This window comes from Globicephala melas, chromosome 6 (assembly GCF_963455315.2).
Source record: "Globicephala melas chromosome 6, mGloMel1.2, whole genome shotgun sequence".
NCBI lineage: Eukaryota > Metazoa > Chordata > Mammalia > Artiodactyla > Delphinidae > Globicephala > Globicephala melas.
Genome location: NC_083319.1, coordinates 1,109,130 through 1,128,419, shown reverse-complemented (window position 1 = coordinate 1,128,419; position 19,290 = coordinate 1,109,130). Strand labels below are relative to the sequence as shown.

The 19,290-nt window shown below is 65.4% G+C and overlaps 4 protein-coding genes across 5 annotated transcripts; 1 reads left to right on the top strand and 3 right to left on the bottom strand.

Annotated features, from left to right (window-relative positions):
- Positions 1-43: 43 nt before the first annotated feature.
- Positions 44-1,506, bottom strand: LRRC26 (leucine rich repeat containing 26). Its single transcript, XM_030838217.2, has 2 exons — positions 425-1,506; positions 44-345 (listed from the first exon to the last, which is right to left on the bottom strand). Exons 1-2 carry the CDS (start codon positions 1,497-1,499, stop codon positions 44-46), a joined length of 1,377 nt encoding a protein of 458 aa, XP_030694077.2. The 5' UTR covers positions 1,500-1,506.
- Positions 1,507-1,873: 367 nt separating this feature from the next.
- TMEM210 (transmembrane protein 210) lies at positions 1,874-5,796 on the bottom strand. Its single transcript, XM_030838219.2, has 4 exons — positions 2,977-5,796; positions 2,678-2,813; positions 2,431-2,460; positions 1,874-2,259 (listed from the first exon to the last, which is right to left on the bottom strand). The coding sequence occupies exons 1-4, from the start codon at positions 3,062-3,064 to the stop codon at positions 2,073-2,075; spliced, it is 441 nt and encodes a 146-aa protein (XP_030694079.1). The 5' UTR covers positions 3,065-5,796; the 3' UTR covers positions 1,874-2,072.
- Positions 5,797-5,933: 137 nt separating this feature from the next.
- On the bottom strand, positions 5,934-19,263 carry ANAPC2 (anaphase promoting complex subunit 2). Of its 2 annotated transcripts, none has more exons than XM_060300109.1 (13): positions 16,203-19,263; positions 15,290-15,927; positions 14,204-14,336; positions 13,035-13,209; positions 12,771-12,890; positions 12,321-12,438; positions 11,484-11,665; positions 10,990-11,131; positions 10,572-10,647; positions 10,285-10,488; positions 6,680-6,809; positions 6,297-6,532; positions 5,934-6,204 (listed from the first exon to the last, which is right to left on the bottom strand). In XM_060300109.1, exons 1-13 carry the CDS (start codon positions 16,311-16,313, stop codon positions 5,992-5,994), a joined length of 2,478 nt encoding a protein of 825 aa, XP_060156092.1. In that variant the 5' UTR covers positions 16,314-19,263; the 3' UTR covers positions 5,934-5,991. The 2 variants fall into 2 exon arrangements, with proteins under 2 accessions (XP_060156092.1, XP_030694070.1); XM_030838210.2 differs by having other exon boundaries at positions 15,290-15,912.
- Positions 16,403-18,094, top strand: SSNA1 (SS nuclear autoantigen 1). Its single transcript, XM_030838222.2, has 3 exons — positions 16,403-16,533; positions 17,010-17,209; positions 17,549-18,094. Exons 1-3 carry the CDS (start codon positions 16,482-16,484, stop codon positions 17,654-17,656), a joined length of 360 nt encoding a protein of 119 aa, XP_030694082.1. The 5' UTR covers positions 16,403-16,481; the 3' UTR covers positions 17,657-18,094.
- Positions 19,264-19,290: the final 27 nt, after the last annotated feature.

Sequence of the window (19,290 nt, the reverse complement as noted above, 5' to 3'; positions counted from 1 at the left end):
GGGCAGGGGATAGGGCGAAGGTTCGAGGGCGGCCGCGGCCCGCTCAGGCTTCGGCGGCGGCGACTGCCGCAGGCGAGGCCATGCCGGCACCGGGATCCGGCAGACTCCTCGGCGGGCGGCGGGCGGCGGCGCGGCGGCGGCGCGCGCGGCAGGCGGTAAGCATGGAGCCCAGCGCCAGGCAGGCGGCCAGGCTAGCGAGGAAGGAGACGGGCCCGAGCGCGTAGACCACGGCCAGTTCCCGCGCGGCAAGGGGCCGCACGCAGTGGTTGAAGGCGGCGTCGGGGAAGGCGGTCAAGGGGCTGAGCGTCAGGCGTCCCGGCGACACGCAGATCAGCGTCTCGGCCTCTGCGGGACACGGGAGCGGCGTCAGGCGACGGCGGCGGCAGTGGCCCGCCCCGCCCCGCCCGCGCCCCCGAGGGCTCACCTGGCGCGGGCAGCGGGTGCCTGCGCAGCCAGGTGCAGAGTGGGCGCAGCGCGCAGCCGCAGGCCCAGGGGTTGCCGCGCAGTCGCAGCGTGCTGAGAGCGGGCAGGCCCGCCAGGAGCGCGGGCGCGAGGGCAGGCAGTTCGTTGTCCTGCAGGCTGAGCGTGCTCAGCAGCGGGAGCGTGCCCAGCGCCGCGGGCTCTAGACGCGCCAGCCGGTTCCCGGCCAGAGAGAGGACGCAAAGCGCGCGCAGCGGAGCGAAGGTGCCGCGCACCAGCGCCTCCAGCTGGTTGGCGCTGAGGTCGAGCTGCTTCAGCGCGCCCAAGCCCCAGAAGGCTCGCGCGTGCACCCAGCGCAGTCCGTTCTCGCGCAGATCCAGGTGTAGCAGCGCGCCAGCGCCCACGAAGGCGCCGGGCGGCAGCGCACGCACGCGGTTGTGGTCCAGCAGCAGCGCGCGCACGCGCTGGCTCAGGCCCCCTGGCACGGCGGGCAGCGCGCGCCCGGAGCAGTTGGCCTGGCCCTCTGGCGCGCACGCGCACGCCTCGGGGCAGTCCGGGGCGCCCGGGGTTGCCGCGGGGGCGGCTGCGGGGGGCGCCTGGATCCAGACTGGCCACGGCGACAGCAGCAGTAGGAACAGCGGCGGCGGCCGTCGCGAGAGAAAGGAGGAGCTCCGCATGGGGGCAACGGTAGGAGGCCAGCTGCCCAGGCGTCCCGGGAGCCCGTCCGTCCCACGGCTGGTCCCGTGCCTAGGGCGGAGGCTGGGCACATAGCCAGCGCCCGGCACTGCCAGCCACCTGTCCTGAAGCTCTGAGCTCCTCTTGGCTCCGCGCCAGCAGCAGCACTGACAAGGCGCCACCCCCTCCTCACCTGCGTGGTCCACCGCCCCGCACCCGGCTGAGGCCTGGGCAACTGGACCACACCGCCGCCCCCGCAGCCTCACCGCCACTGAACTCATGGCTGCGACACGCGGAGCAGGACCCAGTGCTACCCGCTCCTCCCCCGAGTCTCCGCCGCCTCCTCTCAGCCGGGATTCTAGTGCGCATATCCAGTAGCCCCCCAGGGATGCTCCCATCCTCATGGGGCACAAGCACAGGATGGGGGCCTGAACCCAGGGGACAGGCAGTGAGGTAGAGGGAGGGCTGCACGCCTGAGGAAGGCGAGGCCATCACATCTGCCCCACCCTGCCCACCAGGGACTCTGCCGGAACTTCGAGGAGGCAGTGTGGTGGAGCAGGGCCACCAGCCCAAGTCCTCCTGCCACATGCTGCTCCCTCTGGACTCACCAGAGTTGCAGGTCCTGTCCCGGCATTTTCCTGGGGTGGGGGTGGGGGTGGGGGTGGGATGGGCAGGGGCTCACGGGGGGGGGGGCTGTCTGCTTCATGGGACAAAGCGGCAGGAAGATGCAGGGAGGAGCTGGGCTGACGCCACGATGGCAGGAAGTGGAAACCCCAGGGGTGTGCTCCCTGCCCTGCAGGGTGGACAGCGGGAGCCCAGCATGGGCACTGGGCACCCCACTGAAGAGACAGGAGGCGACGCAGACCCCTCCCCCACCCCAATAGCATCTGCAGAAGGGCTCGAGGGGGGCCAGCAGGGAGGACAACGCAGACCTGCTAACTACTGTTTAATTCCCCTTCCCCCAGCTGCCCAAAGCCCTACTGAGGCGGCAGGGGTTGTGGGGGCAGCTCCTCTAGGGTCGAGTCCACGGTGATGGTCGTGAGGCCGTGATCTTCCAGGGGCGGCATCATGGAGACCTCCATTTCAGGGGCCATGAGGTGGGACCCCATGTGCACCGCGTGCAGGTCCATGTGATCTTCCTGAGCCCCGCAGTGCCCCACCAACCTGCACAGCGTGGTCCAGGTCAGGCTAGCTGCAGGCGGCCATCAGCATGGGCTCATGAGGCCTCAACCACCCGGGGCTCCTGCCGTGTCTGTGAACCACACCTCCCGGGGGTGGGGGGTCAGGGAGCAGGGGCACAGCTCGCCCTGGGGGTCCTCCCCCGGGGTCACTCACCTGCTCTCCATGTGTCCGGGGCATCTTTCACTGAGGGGCGGGGGGGAACAAAGGTAAGGCGTGAGTCTGGGAACAGTGGGGTTGGCCTCCAGGAGCCCAGCGGTGCTCCCCACACCTCTCCCCATCCCATTCTGGGAGACTCCATTCCCAAGCCCCTGGTGACCTCGCCCATTGAGACCAAGGGCCCAGGGGGACGGCCCGGCCCCACAGCCCTCACACGCCCGCCCTGGCCCTGGGGCTCACGCACCCCTTGGCTCGAATGACACCAACCGCCACGATGATGAGAGCGCAGAAGCAGCTGGCGCTGATACCCACCAGCACCACCAGCAGGGCAATGAGGGCCTTGCGGCTGAGGCCAAGGCTACACTCACAGTAGGTCCCAGCTGCAGAGACAGGGCCAAGGGGCTCTTATCACCTCCCAGTGGGTCACCCCCAAGCCTGCCCTCCCACCCCCGGCAGCCACCAGAAGGACACGGGTGCGCCTGGCCTGCCTGAACCAGGGAGGGGCCCTGGCTGGGGACAGGGTTGGGGAACAGGAGGAGACACCTGCAGCAGGGATGAGCAAAAGGGACAAACATATCAGGCCGAGGGGGCGGCCAACCAGGCAGGAGTCAGGCTGGAGACAGGGGGCCATCTCCACGCCTCTGGACAGAACTCATCGGAAGGCGCTGACCTCACAATGGAGCTGTGAGGCAGGGAAGGTGGGGGCAGGGCCTCGCCTTGGGCACCGCCCTCGGGTGCTGGGCTCCGAGAAGCCCTGGGCAGGCAGCCCCAGGGTAGGGCAGGTAGGGCGGCCGGGGCCTGGGAGTCACTCCAGAGTGCCCTGGCCAGATCTGAGGCAGGGGCAGTGGTGGGGCTGCCGTGGTCTTGGAAGGAGAGCACTTCACGGCAAAGGGGCAGCGGCTGCACTTGGGACCCTGGGGTCGCAGAGGCAGCGGCCTGGAAACCCAGAGAGGTCCACAGTGGGCAAGCCTGGGCCTCAGTTCCCCTGTCAGGATAAGGGCTGCGGCAGCTTAGGTGGGGCCTGGGATCCAGCTGACTGATGTCACCACCCTCCCCCCAAGACTGGAACAAGCAGGGACCAAGTGAGGCCCGGGGGGTGGACACGCACCCACCGCCCCATACGGGCCCCAGCAGTGTTTCGCAGAACACCCTCAAGGAGCAGGTGGCTGGGGCTCTGGCTTAAGTGTGTCATTACAGTTAGAGCTCACGACCACCGCCGAAGTCTGTCCCCTGTGCAGCCTCTCGCAGACCAGGCAAGCGCTGTCCACAGGAGGCTGGCACGGCTGGGGTTAACCTCAGCCTCCTCCCCTAAGGACCTGCCGAGCAAACCCAGGCAGCAGAAGCAAATACCTGCCCCCCCCCACGGCTAACCCCACAGGGCACTGGGGGGTGGGGGGTGCCCTGCTGGGCCGCAGCCAACCCCTGGTCACTGGGGGCCTCCCTGACCCTCACACAGGTGCCCCTCCTGGTGGCAGCTCCTGGCACACCTCCACACCTGTTGAGTGATCCTATGACCTGAGACGCTGGGTTTCACCACCCTCATCCACAAACTGAGTCCAAAGGGACTCAGGGCAGGTGTGTCCCGGCCCAGCGGCTGGCACTGCCACCCTGCCAGGCCAGTCCAGCAGGTCTGCATCCTGGTTAGGATGACGAAGGCATGCCCAGCCCAGTGCCAGGCAGGAAGTCCCTCTTCTTTTTTTTCTTTAAGTGTCTTTATTACTTTTTTATTTTATTTTATTTATTTTCGGCTGCGTCGGGTCTTCGCCGCTGCGCGCAGGCTTTCTCTAGTTCCAGTGAGCCGAGGCCACTCTTCGTCGCGGTGCGGGGCCTTCTCATTGCAGCGGCTTCTCCTGTTGAGGAACACAGGCTCCAGGCGCGAGGGCCTCAGCAGTTGTGGCTCGCAGGCTCTAGAGCGCAGGCTCAGTAGTTGTGGTGCACAGGCTTCAGTAGTTGTGGCACTCAGGCTCAGTAATTGTGGCTCGCGGGCTCTAGAGCGCAGACTCAGTAGTTGCGGCGCGCAGGCCCAGATGCTTCACGGCATGTGGGATCTTCCCGGACCAGGGCTCAAACCCATGTCCCCTGCATTGGTAGGCGGATTCCTAACCACTGCGCTACCAGGGAAGTCCCAAGCCCCTCTTGTGACCACAGTGCAGCCCGCCTTGGAGGGGCCAAGCAGGTAGAGCCCAAGGCAGGGACCCACTGGCCTGTCAGAGTCCTCAAACTGCTAAGGCTATGCAGCTAATCTCTCCAAATCCCACAGCAAACACCACCCTGTGGAGCAAGAAGGAAAAGCCCTAGAGGGAGCTCCCTGGCAGTTTAGGGGTTCGGATTGCGGGCTTCCACTACTGTGGCCTGGCTTCAATCCCTGGGTGGGGAACCGAGGTCCCAGAAACTGCACGGCACAGCCAAGAAGCAGAAGAAAGAAAAGCCCCAGAGCAGGACTGACACTAGGGCCCTGGAGCAGAACAGGCCAAAGAGCGGAGTGGGGGCACCGGGGCACAGACTGGTGGGGAGCCGCAGCGTGTCTGGGGGGCAGCGGGCATGGCTCCAGGCCTGGGAATGCACCGCAGGGAGGAGCAGGGCAGTGGAGACATTCGTTCCAAAGGGCCTTTGTTGCCATGGGGACAGCGCCACCGGGCTCGAGCAGTTCCCGCTGGACAAGTGAAGGTCTGGGCCGCGGAGGCTGTGGCACCGAGCACGGCTTTGAAGGCCTTGGGCTGGCAGAGCTCACAGCCTCCCCGCCTCCTGGGACCTGGGAGCAAGGGCAGTGCGGGGCCCCCAGTGCCGGCCTTGGACAGGACCCTGTGCTCCGGACACAACAGCCCTGTGCTGCAGCTCTGGGGATGGCTGGACTCACTGGGCCCGGCATCTTGTGCTAGGAACATCGAGGCCCCCAGGCGCTCCTGACCACACGCCTCCGGGCACAGAAAGAACTGGCCTTTCTGAAAGCACTCTTCCTTGGAAGCCCCCAGCACTGCAGCTGCCTGAGCCTAGGCGTATCCCAGGCAGCACGTCATGCTGGAGACGCAAGAAGTTCTTGGCTTCACACGGGCTGCCTGGCCACTTGCCCACCTCATGCATTCTGATGGGGCCCCCCACCCCGGGCTGCAGCAGCAGCCCTGGGGCTCTCAGCCCAGCACTTGGGCGCCAGACTCTCGTGCCAGGCAGAGAGAGGGGGACCCGAGGGCTTCTTTCAAAGGCCAGAGGGGTGAGGCTGGAGCTGGATGTCCCTCAGGAGGGCGGCCCAGGAGGGCCCATCTACCAGACAGCCCACCCCCCGTGAGCTCCTGCCCAAGCCATGAGAGTGACGGGGGCCCCGTCAGCCACGGTGGCCCAGAGATACCACGTGCCAGGACTCCCGGCCTGGAGCCCAAACACAGGTGTGCAGCTCCCCACCGACTCCTGGGGCCCGGGCTCTGCCAGGCTCTGCCAGAGGCTGGTCTGGAGGGAGAACCTGACCGCATGCCCACGAAGCCCACAGAGCCAGCAGGACAGGGAGGGAGAAAGAACCGTCTGCTTTACTCTCATCCTGGGGGCCGGGCGGGGACTGGCGACGGCTCAGCCGCAGCTCTTGGGCAGGCGGTAGACGCCGGCGGAGTAGACGAGCTGCTGGTCGCGCACCTTCCTCTGCAGGAAGCCCTGGAGCTCCTGCAGGTCGATCTCGGCCAGCGCGGGGCCGGTGACCACGAACATGCGCAGCATGCTGTAGATGCGCTCCAGCGACAGGCTCTCCAGGTTGGTCAGCATGGCCTGGATGTATGTCCAGAAGAGCTGCGGGCACGGCGGCCGGGGCCGGCGGTCAGGCCGCGCTGGGCGGCGCCCCCCCCCCCCCCGCCCCCGCCCGGCCCGGGCCCCGCGCGCACCAGCAGCTCCTCCTCCCTCTGGTCGGCCTGCGAGGCCATGCCCGAGTCGCTCTCGTCGTCGCTGTCGACGAGCACCATGCTGTCCCGGTCCTGGGGCCGCTCCTCCTCCACCACCGAGAAGGTGCCGGCCGGCTCCTCTCGCAGCACGCCCTGCTGCAGCCACACCGACACGCGCCGCCGCAGCAGCGCCACGGGCATCTTCACCACCTTGCTCAGCTCCTCCAGCGTCCAGCTGGCTGTGGGCAGGGTGGGACCGACAGGACCCTCAGGGCACAGCCAGGCCCCGCATGGCTCGGGCCGCCTGGGTCCCACCCACCCTCCACCGGACACGGAACGGTGCCCTCCCGGGAGGCGCGGCCAGAGCAGGGCGGCTGGGGGCTCACCTTGGTCCTGGAAGTACAGCAGGACCACCGCCTGCACAGGGGTCACCGCCACGGACAGGGTACGGTCAGCCAGCTCCACATCCATGGTCACTAGGCCCAAGGTGTGCTTCCAGCTGAGCGTCCGCATGGCCTGGGGAGGGCTGGGGTCAGCACGGGCCACCCAGCGGGTCCAGCTGGACAAGGCTTTGCTACCTGGGACCGGGTGAGGAAGGGCTCCCTGACCTGCCCCCACCCTGGCGGGCAGCGACGGGACCAGCACACGGCGGGACTCCAGTCCCCTCCCCCTCCCCCGGCACCCCCTAACAGCGAGGGCCCCTGCACCTCTGAGAGAAACGTCCACGTCCTGGCCCCAGGACCCCAGAAAGTGGCCTGACTTGGACACTAGGCCTTTGCAGATGTCGTTAGGGAAGAAGAGGTCGTGCCGGAGTACCGCGAACCCTAATCTAACTCGGTAAGTGTCCTCGCGGGAGGGCAGACGGCGTGCGAGGCTGGAGCGACACAGGCGCCCCTGGAGGCCGGAGGAGGCAGGGAGGACTCGCCCGCAGCCTGCAGAAGGCCCTCACCTCCATCTCACACCCCGGCCTCCAGAGCCGAGAGAAGTTCCTGTTTTAGCACCTGGTGTGCGGTACTTTGTTACGGCCACCACAGGACAGCGGTACAGACTTCCGCCGGAGAGGAAGGCGCTGCTGTAGCAAACACCTTTTTAGAACACGTGGACGTGGCTGCGGTGTTGGGGGATGGGGAGGGCTGGGAAAGTTCTGAGCTGCAGGCTCATAACATCCTGGGTTGCCCTGGAGAGGCTACTGGTAGAAACACAGACAGGAAAGGCCGTTCCAGTGAGGCCTGCTGAAGCAAGGAGCGCGTCACCGGAGAGGGGAGGAAAGGCGACCCGTCACGCGGCGGCAGGAACGTGCTCTGCTGGGTGGAAAGCAGAGCCCGCGAGGGAGGAACCTGGACGTTAGGCTGCGATTTCCAAGCAAAGCATGGAAGGTGCAGCCTGCCTGCTCCTCACCGCTTGTAGTGAACTGAGAGAGAAAACCGAGGGAGGACGTGGTGAGCAAAAAGGAGCCAGGAGCACTGGGTGGTTGGCACATCTTGCCGTGTGCTCTGCAGACAGGGCCTCTATGGCCCTAGAGGTGACCTGTGTCAAGGTGGCACCAACCAGCAGTGCCCAGGAGCCAGGACAGAGGGGCCAGTAGAGGTGTGAGAGCCCCCAGGCCCACGGACTGGACGCCGAGAACTGCACGGAGGCCAGCAAGGCTCCTGAGAATTTAATAGCAGTGGAAACGATGCCAGCCTGGGTGGAAAGGGAGGGACGGCCAGAGGGAAAGCATGACTCCGAGGGCAGGGCCGTGCTGCAGAGGCCTGGCCTGGCAGGGTGGGGCTGCCCCCGAGGGCAGAGAAGACTGGCACCCAGCCAGATGGAGTGGAATTTCCTCCAGTGGAATTCAGACTTGCTTAGGGCCTGGAAACCCTCCCTTCCTTCCAGTATCTCCCTTTTGGAGGACAGGTGTCTGCCCAACACCTGTCCCACCACTGGACTTCGGAAGCAGAGAAAGATTTATTCATAGGTTTACAGCTGAAGGAGAATCGTGCCCCAGCTCTCACCCTGACCTGACTTAGAGATCTGGGACTTTGAGCTGGTGCCAGAATGGTTAAAATCTGGGGACGCTGGACGTGGCTAAATGTAACTTGCACGTGAGAAGAACGTGAATTTGGGGCGCCAGAGAGTAGACTCTCACAGGCTGAACTGTGAGCTCCACAAATGATGTTAAAGTCCTCACCCCCAGTGCCTCAGAACGTAACCCTATTTACCAGTCGGGTCACTACAGATGCAGCTAGTTAAGGTGAGGTCACACTGGCGTGGGGGGCCCTTAATCCAGTACGACTGGTGTCCCCATAAGAAGAGGAGAACGTGGACAGAGAGACACCAGGAGAGGCCGTGGGGCACGATGCAGGGGTGAGTGACGCCTCTACAAGCCGACAACACCTGGAGCCCCAGCAGCTGAAAGCGGCAAGAGGACCCTCCCCTGGAGCCTTTGGAGGGGGCGCGGCCCTGCCCACACCTTGGCTGTGAACTGCTGGCTGCCAGAACCGAAACAATAAATTCCCGGGGCACCGACGGCGCCTGTCTGGGGCACTTCGTCAGGGCTGGCCTGGGGGACACTGGCTGCTCTGAGCCCTTCTTCACGCCCCCAGCTCTGAAGGGGGGCGACAGCTAACCTCTCTACAGCTGGCAGCTGGCCAAGCTCGTAACCACGCCCTCTGGCTCCAAGGCCATGACCTTTACAACCACTCCGGCCTGCAGCGGGCACACGCGAGGTCCAGCGGCAGACGGCACAGGCACGGCCACCCGCACGTGTCCAGCGCAGTCCTCGGACCCGGAGCCCGGCTGGCGGGAAGCAGAGGCACCGTGGCCACAGGCTTGGCCTCTGGCACAGAGCGGGGGCCTGCCTGCCGGCCGCTCCAGCGCTGGCATGTCGGGTCCACGGCCTGAGATGGAGGGCACGCCTGAGCCACCCCCAGGCCCCAGGGGGAACTGCGGAGGAAGCCGGCGGGGCCTCTCCAGGCAGGCGAGCTCCCAGCAGGGCAGCCAGAGCAGCGGGGGAGGGTGCCGAGCACACGGGCGGGCCACGTGGACGTCCTCGACTGGGGTGTGGGGGCGGGGGCGGGGCAGCGCCGAGGCCCCACAGAGCAAGCACCACCCCCCACGCAGGGGCAGGAAGGGTCCCGGCCCAGCCCCACCTGCCGCCCTCCTGGGGCTCTGTCCTGAGGGCTCCCACCTCCAGGGGTGTCCCAGGTCCCCCGAGGGCTCAGGGTCTGCACCCTGGACACCTGCGGCCCTGTCCTCTGCTTGGGTGCCTGGAGTCTCCTCCGGCCGGTGGCCTCTCAGGGCCCCACACCCCACTCATCAGACTGAACGCCCCAGAACCCACTTCTCCACCTGTCCCCTGAAACCTGGGACAGGTGTCCCAAACTCCCTCCTCTCTCCCAACACGGCTCCTCTGAACCATCACCTGGAAGAAGGGTCCTCCGTGCCACGGACCCTTGCCCACACCAGGATCCACCCGTCCACACCTCTCACCTGGACTCCCAACGCCAGGACTGAAGGGGACGAGCGATAAACTCTGCCCATCGGCCACTCCTGGCCCCCGGCCTCCTGACCAGCCCACACACCCCCTTCTCCTTGCCGAGCCCTGTGGCCCCAGGGACCTAACAGCAGACAGCACGGTCTGGGTGCCCAAGCGCCCTGGCACTCCAGGAAGCAGCTGCCAGGGAAGGGCAGGAGGGGCAGGAGGGCGGAGGGGCAGAGGTCAAACACCTCAAAAGCAACCTGGAGACTCCCTGCAGACGCCCATGGGACAGACAGAGCCCCCGACTCCCCCTGGGGCGATCCCTGCAGGCCAAGAGGGTGGACGGTAGAAGAGGCGGCCCAGGGACACACCCACTCCCAGCGCCTTGGGGGCACAGGAGGGCGTGCAGAGAGTGTGCACACCTGCACAGACAGGCTCCCAGGAGGGGAGGGGAGGGGAGGGTGCCGAGCGCAGGGCGCAGACGCGGAGGGACTCGTCCGAGGTGCCGGCGCCCCAGCGGCGCGGCCATACCTTCAGCTTCTCGTACTTCCTGCAATAGACCTCCAGGGCCTCCCTGATGTCCTCGGGAACCTCCAGCTTCTCATCCTTGAAGGGCGGCCAGAACTCGCTGGAGAGGATGACGGCATAGACCCCGAACGGCGGCTGCTCCTCTGCGGGCCGCTTCTCATCCTCCTCACGGATGTTGGCATTGATGCGGCGCGAGTCTGCCATGTCCTGTGGGGGAGACGGGGCCTCCTGAAGGTCTGGGACCGACAGGGGTAGGGGCCAGGCGGTGGCGGGGAGCCCCAGGCACCTACCTTGAGCATGACCTCGCAGAAATGCATTGGGGCCTCGCCAAAGCGCAGCTTCAGCAGCTCCACGTTGCGGATCTCCCTGGAAGGACGCAACTCTGAGGGCTGCGGTGTGCCCCCACCCCAACTGGCACCTACAGAGCGACACTGCCCCCCCATCCCCCCAGCCCAGGAGGAGAGGCGGGAGCCCTGTGCCCACTCCACCCCAGGAGGACCGGAAGCCCTGGGACCTACCGCCCCAGGCTCCTTGGCTGCCCCCAGGCCCCCCCTCCCCCGGGGGGCAGAGGCCAAGCACAGGTCAGTCCCCGCCCAGCCTCGGGGACCCAGCGCATCCCCGATGCGCACCAGGGCTCACAGAGAGCAGCCACTGCGAGTGAAGGCCGCCCCTCCCTGGGGACCTGGAGTGGCACCTCACAGGCCTCACCGCTCGGGGCTGAAACTGAACTGGTGCAGCAGGCGGTCGGCCAGCAGCGAGCGGTACTCATTGATGAAAAGGTCCTTGCTGCCGTAGATGCTGACCAGCAGGCTGATGATGTCCGAGGAGCGCCGCTTAGAGCTGGACTTCCCTGCACGGCACGGGCACCACCGGCGCCTCTCAGACACGGAGGCGGCACAGATGGCGCCAGGCAGCTCGTGCCCGGCCAAGCCCATGAGGTGGGGATGCCGAAAACCCACTCCTTCTCCGGCTGAAGCAGCAGAAGCAGGTGAGGCAGGCAGGGCACCCCCCCAACGGGTCTGGGCGGGGACACCACCCAAGCCAGGTGAAGAACCCTGGGGAACCAGGCGGGGTTACACTCTGACCATGGATCCCCTGGAGCTCCAGAGCCCACGTGGCAACAAACTGGAGACCAGAGCGCCTGCCCGACTGGACCACCCCCCGAAATCCAGAGCCTGGCAGCGGGGCCGGCAGGCGCTGACCTGGATCCGCGTCCACAGGGTCGGGAACCCAGTCCTCTGGCTCGCCGGAGTCATCCTCGCTGTCCTGGCCGGTCTCCAGGCTGGCCGGGTCCGTCTTGGACAGCTCAACAGCCAAGTCCCCCGTCCCATCCGAGTCCCCGGTCAGCCCTGCCACGATCTGCCGCACCGTGTCCTCCCGCGTCCTGTCAGGCACGAGCCCCTCACCGCCTGTCCCACCTGAACACGGGACCCCGCCTGACCCCTGCAGCCAGGGCCGTCAGTCACGTGCTAAAGGTAAGCCCGTGAGACTCCCTCCCCCGCCCCGCCACCCCTAAAGCTAAATCAATTTCTAGGAGAAGAAGCTGAGACGACAAGACAGACACAAGACCAGGCCATGCCCGGCCAGGAGGCAGCAGGCCTGAGTCAGAGCAGCTCCAGACGCTGCCCGGCCCCGTCCCCGAGACTCCACTGTGCGCTTAGGGGTTTCTGGGTGGCTGTGCGTGGCCCCTGCTCCAACACATCCCCCGGCAGACAGCCCGAGAGGCTCTGCTCCTCTTGGTAGAAGACCAGCAACGCAAGACCCCACCCTTCCCGTCAGCCCTGGGGCCAAGCTGGCGCGAGGCAAAGCAAGCAGGGCCACCTGTCTGTGCTGGTGTGGGCCCCGCGACCTGCACACGGGCCTGGTGACCCTGGGCCACAGGCGTGGGAACCAGCACTGGCAGGAGGAAGGAGCCCAGCCTGAGCTGCCCGGCCCAGGAGGGGACATGGAGCGTCCCTGGCTCCCCAAGGACCACACCCCGCTGGCTGCAGCAAGACCCACGGGGAGTGCAGCCGCACGAGTGGGGCCCTGGCGCTCACCTCAGGTAGCGGCGAATGGGCTCACAGGCCACCTCCAGGACAACCATGGAGGGATCCAGCACGCGCAACGCCTTGATGGCGGAGATGTACAGGGTGATGATGTCACACGTATTCACGCCTGCGGCCGGGACGGGAGAGCTCCGTCACAGAAGGGCCCAGGCAACACAGGGACACAGAGGCAGCCACCCTGGCCAGGTGACCTGCAAGTCCCACCTCACCCCCAGGAGACCCGCGTGATCTGCAGGGAGCTGTCCCCGCCGCTCCCCCTGCACTCACTTGCTTTCTCCCCTTACAAAGTGGGGTCTGTTCTGAAGGGACCGGGCACTGCCCCTGCCCCCGAAGGACCACACAAAACTGCCTCTAAACCCACTCCCTCCACAGGCCCCAGGCCTGGGCTTCCAGATCCGGGCCCTGAGGGTGAATGGCGGGTGGGCCTCGCCCCGGCGGCACCTGGGTGGAGGAGTCGCGTCTCCAGGGCAGCCTTGAGGGACACAAGAAGCTGCGGCCTCTGGTCGGTCCTCTCCAGGCAGTACTTGAGGTCTTCCACGGCCGGCCGGGAGTCCGGGAAGTCTGCGGGGAGAGGCTGGTCCTGGCACGTGCACATGTGGCGAGCACGCACTGCGCGCGAAGGGCCCAGATGTGCCCGCCGCCCCACCCTCAACGAGCTGAAGGGCAGAGGCACGGGAAGGCGGCTCCCTGGCAGGCGGGGCCGACCTCGGATGATGCTGAAGAGCTCCTCGATGCGCAGGCTGGCGTAGATGCGATAGAAGAACCTCTGCACGTGGCAGCGCCAGCGGCGCAGGGAGCTCCCAGCCTCCGGGGACGCAGGCCTGCTGGGGCCGTCCTGCAGGAACACCTTGCCCAGCCAGCCGACCACCCTCTCAATCCACTGTCGGGAGAACACAAGTGTGGGACTCTGGGGGCCAAGCCCAGAACAGAGACGAGGAGAAGCCACACAGGTACCCGCGCCTCTGGCTGGGCCCTGGGAGCCCCCAAGGCCACCTACTCTGAAGACCAGGAGCACGTTAAAATCAGCAGGACAAGGGGCCCAAAGGAGGCCTCCCAGGGCCTCCACCAACACACACCCAGGCCCCTTCCACACACACCAGCACCCGTGCTCATCCCCAGCAACAGCGGCTCTGACACAGGGCGCTACATCTGAGCGGACGGACACACCCTGGGGGTCCCATGCACAACGAGACCCCCCCACGCACAACCCACAGCACCTAGCGGGAACGCTTCTGAGCCCGTGCACATGAAATCTACAGGACACCCTACCACACGGACCCGAGCGTGTCCATGTCTTCCCACGGCCACCCAGCCACCGGAAAGAGCACCCGGACGATGTGCCGCCTCGGGACGGCACAGCTACCCGCCAGACCTCCAGCTTCACACACCGCCCCCCACCCCGTGGCAGGGACACTTGCTTTGAACACCACCCCGCATCCCCACAGCTTACCTGCATCCTCAGGAAACAGATAGCAAGAGCAGGGGAGGGGAGCAGCTGGGAAGTGGGAGCGGGCTGAGCCCCCCCCGCCGTGGTTGGGTGCAGCTCTTCCTCAACTCTGTGCAGCCCAGAGCAGATCCCAGACCATGTCCCAACAGCGTGGATGCCCCCGAGGCCCCCCACTGGGATACCCCAGACCTTGGCACGGCCTCCAGCCACGTGGCCCCGCGAAGACCTCACTAAGCACGTCACAGGCTCTTCCTTCCACCAGGACGGGCCCAGAATGACTGGCCTCCACCCAGCACCAAGACGACTTCCAGCACCAGCAACGTCCTGACGCACCCGGCTCTCCACGCTCTGGCCGTTTCTAAAGCTGAGGTGTCAGTTTTGCCAGAAACCTCTAATCCACAAGGACACAGCCCGTGGGGGTCCTCACCTTGTGGAACTCACGCAGGAAGGAGCGCTCATACTCGCCCCGGCAGCGGTCCTCCATCCTCTCTCGGGTCACTTGGTGCAGGGTGGTAGTCACGGCCTCGGCACTGACCCGCTCCAGCAGACTAAGCCTGTGTCTGGAGAAGAGCCCTGCCCGTGAAGAACGCAGAGCACACGCACACGCGCCCAACCCCACCCCAGCACGTACCGCCCACAGCTCTCCCGTCGGGGGCACAGCTGCACCAGAGGCTTCGAGGAAAAGCTGCTGTGAAGACAAGCACTGGCAGCGACCGCCCGCCCCCCCCAAGCCGGCCTCCCTGCTCAGGCCGGGACACTAGCCTTCCCCACGTGGTCAGCACGTCTGGCTACTGGGGCCAAGGCTCACCTCCCAGAAACAGCCCTGAGACAACAGCTAAATACGTCACTACCCTAGCCCCACAGACACAGATGCAGCTGTCTGTGCCCTCTGGTACAAATGCCGATCTGTGAGGACAAAGGCTCCTGAGAGAACAAAGCTTCTGTGGATCCGATCACACCCTCGGTCCAGCCAAGAGACTCTCTAACAGCTGCACTGCTGCCACTTCACTCAAAGTGACAAAATCATCATAAGTGACCACAGAGAGTGGAAGAACCACATGACAGGACCTGGCTCTGACAACAAAATCTTTCCCTCCTCCAGAGGCCAGAAGAGCAATCAGTTTGCCCAGCACGTTGGTTTAATCTCTGACTTGTTCTAGAGAGAAAAAACAACAGTCACACCTTTTGCAACCATAGGATAAACATCATTCCTCCTCTGAGAGACTACAAACAGCACAGCAAAACTCTGCACAGCCCAGGAAATTCGGAATCACGTGAAATCTTAGCATAAACAAAGTGTGAAACCCTGAGCTAGGGCGAGTGACAGGTGCACCTGTGTCCAGGGTGAAAGGTAAAAACTCACAACACACGGATCCTGGGGACCCTCTCTTTGGCTACCAGGACAGGTGGCAGAGACCTCTGCCAGCAGCTCTCTGCAGGGGCCAGCTGGACCCAGAGGGGCAAGCAGGAGCCAGGAGGAACGGGGCACGGCCACGCAGGCACAAGTACTCACAGGACTTGGCTGAGCTGGTGGAACTGCTCCAGCGCCTGGCGGCACCAGCACTGCTGCTTGTCACTGCCACATCCCGCACAGAGTGGGCTCTGCAGAAGGCGGTAGTACCGGCGGCGGGCGTATCTGCTGTCCAATTCCCCCTCCAGTTCGGGGTCGGTTCCTCCTTCTCCTCTTCTCTTACTCTGCATGTAAACTCTCAAGAAGCGCCCATAGAGGCGCTGGATCATCTCCTGAAAAGTTCTGGGAGTGGAAAAGAACAAGACGCCCCGCAACGTGGTATGAACCTTTTCCCGAAGCCCCTGAGCACCGGTGCCCATAAGCAAGCCCAGGCGAGTCCATTTCTCCAGGAGCTCTAGACTACGCAGGTAGGGATCCAAGCGGCTCTCCAGGAGCCCAAAAGCATCGAGGAGCAGCAGAAGACACTGGGGCTCGTCTGCACAGTTCTCACGTTGGGAGATGGCATTCCAGAACTCGAGAGATATGTTAGCCTGCAGGTCGTTCTGCAGCACCTCTGCGAACCACTCCTCCAGGACCGAGTGCAGACCGTGGCCCCTGAGAACCTCCACCGCCGCCCGGAGCTCCTCCTCCTTTGGAGGGACCGCACCGCTGGTCCGGGAGGATGCCTGGAGTACAGAAAACTGTAAGAAGAGAACACAGCGCAGAGCTGGAGAAAGCAGTGACAGATAAAGATAGATAGGAAAGGGATAAAGCACAGGGGAGTCTACGGAAACCCCGCTGCCCTTCGTCGCACGGATGCAGGGCCCACGCTTAGGGACAGGCTGTGGAACAATAAAGGACTCTGGGGGAAACAAGCTGGACAGAAGCGGGCGGAGGGATCCGAAAGAACCCGAGAGTGGACGCACAGGGTCCCGGGAACCCCGCACGGGCCCGCCGCCCTCTTCTCGGGCCTCACCAGTCCCAGAGCGGCCGGCGGCACCAGTCCGGTGCTCACGGTATTCCAGGCCACCAGCAGCTCTTGGGCAGGTCCGGGGTCATTGTGCGCCGCCGCTTCCGCCGCCGCCATCTGCTCCCACCAGCTCCTAGAGCCGCCGGCGCGGCGCGCGGCGATGACGCAAACGAGAGGCGCGCGGCAGTGACGTGTACCGTGGACGCGCCGTCCGTAGGCAGTGCGCAGGCGCGGACCCGGATGCGGTAACGGCGGTTGGAGCGGCCGGGACCCCGGGTGGCGACCATGACCCAGCAGGGCGCGGCGCTGCAGAACTACAACAACGAGCTGGTCAAGTGTGAGCGGCCGAGCGGTGGGGCCCGCCGGGCAGGCTGGGAGGGCGTGGGGCTCGCCGGCCTGCGGTCCCGGGCAGTAGCTGGCCCGCAGCGCGCGGCCGAGCGTGTTGTACGGTCCGTGCGCGGCTTTGCGGGCCGGGGCGGCGCGGACGCCGTGCGGACCTGCCCAGCGCACAGCCGCGTTGTGGCCCGCCCCGAGGGCTAGGTATCTGTGGAGTGAGCAGAGGACGATGGGCTTGAGTACGCACGGCCTCCCGGCCTCGCGCCTCGAGCCTCGCGCGGTGCTTTCCTTAATTCTGAGACTCTTCGGACGCAGGACATTGGCCTGGCTCGGGCGAAAGGTGGCCCATCCGGCACCCGGGTCCTCCACTATCCACTAGCCTTCTCTTCTCCAGAGCAGGGGGCTCCAGAGCTGGAGGGGCGGTGCTCTCCATTCTGCTCTGGGCCCACCGCGCCTGTCTCTCTCGGCCCACCCTAGGCATCGAAGAGCTGTGTCAGAAGCGGGAGGAGTTGTGCCGGCAGATCCAGCAGGAAGAGGAGGAGAAGCAGCGGCTGCAGAATGAAGTGAGGCAGCTGACAGAGAAGCTGGCCCGAGTCAACGAGAACCTGGCTCGCAAAATAGCCTCTCGGAATGAGTTCGATCGGACCATCGCGGAGACGGAGGCTGCCTACCTCAAGGTGGGGCTCGGGGGCCCGAGTGCTGGACCGAGCCCGTCAAGGGTTTCTGGCCCAGGGGTGCCTAGACAGGCTGTAGGCCCCCCGTGGTGACAATACCGCGCTCAGAGTGACCTGGGTCTTGTTGTCGGCACCATACTCATCACCGCGTAGCGGGTTCCGGACTGTGAGCCGCAGAGCAGCAGCAGGAGCCATGACCTCAGCCTGGCTTCCCAGGGTGTGAGGAAGGGGCTTTGGGCCAGACTCAGAGGGGAGACAGGCCCTGGCCCGGGAGGGGGGCCGGGCCACGGGAGCTTTCCAACAGGAGGAGCAGTGCTAACCGGCTGGTGTCTCTGTTCGCAGATCCTGGAGAGCTCACAGACTCTGCTTAGTGTCCTGAAGAGGGAAGCGGGGAACCTGACCAAGGCCGCAGCCCCCGAGCAGAGGAGCAGCGGAGGCAAGGACAGCTGATGAGGCCAGAGGCGGAGGGCCTGCCTCCACTGCGCCCCCTCTACGGCTCAGCCCCCGGCAAGTCTGTCTTCAAAGCATCTTTGTCCTTCACGGCAGCAGCGTTTTCCTCTTGGTGTCTGGGGTGCCAAGAGGCAACTGCCAACCTTCACCAGCTCTGGGTGACAGGAAAGACCTGAGCACAGCCCACCAGGTGGGGATCCTGGCTCTGAGCTCACACAGGCGCTGGGGAGGGCAGCTCTACTCAGGGTCCCACTGAGGCCTCCACACCAGCCTGGGGCCGCGGGGAAGGCCCGGTTCTGGTCTCAGCACCTTGGGAGTCCTGTCACCCCTCCCTCGGCCCGCAGGTGCCCAGGCAAGTGTGGGAGGGGCTGGGGCCCTCCTTCACCTCAGAGCTTGCCTGGGGCCTGTGACTGTCAGTAAAGATTGTCTTTGTAGAGATCCACGTCAGCCTGCTTCCTGTGTCAGGAGTGTGGGGCTGCCGGGCCCCCCTAGAGCCAAAATACGAATCCTTGTCCAGTTGTAATACGGCTCCTCTGTGAAGCGATGGCTTTCTCTGTGACCGGCCTTGCGTTCAGAGCTAAGGGTGCCCCTAAGCGTTTCATGTGACCCCCGTCACCCACCTCTCCCATCAGGGCCACTGGTCCTGGTTTCTAGCATAAGGCCTGGCCCAAGGAGACGCTCTTCCTGCGCTCAGGTCCCCTGGGAGTGGCTGCACCCCAGCTCAGTAATTCCAGATTCTGCCGGACAGCAGCACCCCTGCTCCCACTCTCTGGTCACAGGCCAGTCTCCCATGCAGCCCAGGGCCCTGCCTTCCATCCCGAGTCCTCCATGGGTCCACCTGCCTTGGCCTGTCAGCCCCCATGGGGTCCCTGCAGTTGCTGTCCGTGGGGGATAGGGGGGTTGGGAAGCATGTGTTGGTTGAGAAGGTCTGCAGAAACTTGGGCCCACCATTCCCAAGAAAACGCCTTCCTCCCTCCCAAGCCTGGCCAGGTGGCATTTCCCGTGGGCTTGACGCTCCAAGAGGAAAAGACTTGCGTCTGATGCCAGGACTGTGAACGGCCAGTCTCAGCACAGCCAGTCAGCCCAGCCGGGAGCCGCTCCCTAGTGGGCAGCTGTTTTCTGTCACTTTTCCAGATCTATCAGACCTCCCTGCTGACGTTACCCCAGGGGAGTGGTCTGCCTGCCACAGCATTCCTGCAGGCCCTTGTGGGTCAGGGAACCTTCCAATCCAAACAGGAGGCAAGATCCCTGAGGCTCTGCCCACCACCTGCCCTGCACTTCGTCCACCCCCAGGCTCTGGTCCTTCAGGGAAACCACTTCGGACCCGACAGCTGCAGCAACCACCCGGGCCCACAGAGAGTTCCAGACCCCAGAGAGCTTACCTGGCGTCCCACCTCCCACCACAGCTCCCACTGAGCCGCTTCTGGGAGGCAAGGGGAGCCCCAGAGACTGGGGGTGCTCACAGGGTAGGCACAGGGAAGTCCCTCTCCCAGCCAAGGGGATGGCTGGGAGGAGAAGCAGGGCAACTAGGGCCACAGGGGTGGGGAAAGAGCCTGGGGCACCAGGGCTGTGCAGTGTGGGGTGTCACCCGGGACTGCCTCCCCCGGGCACAGAAACCCAAGCTGGGCCTGCAT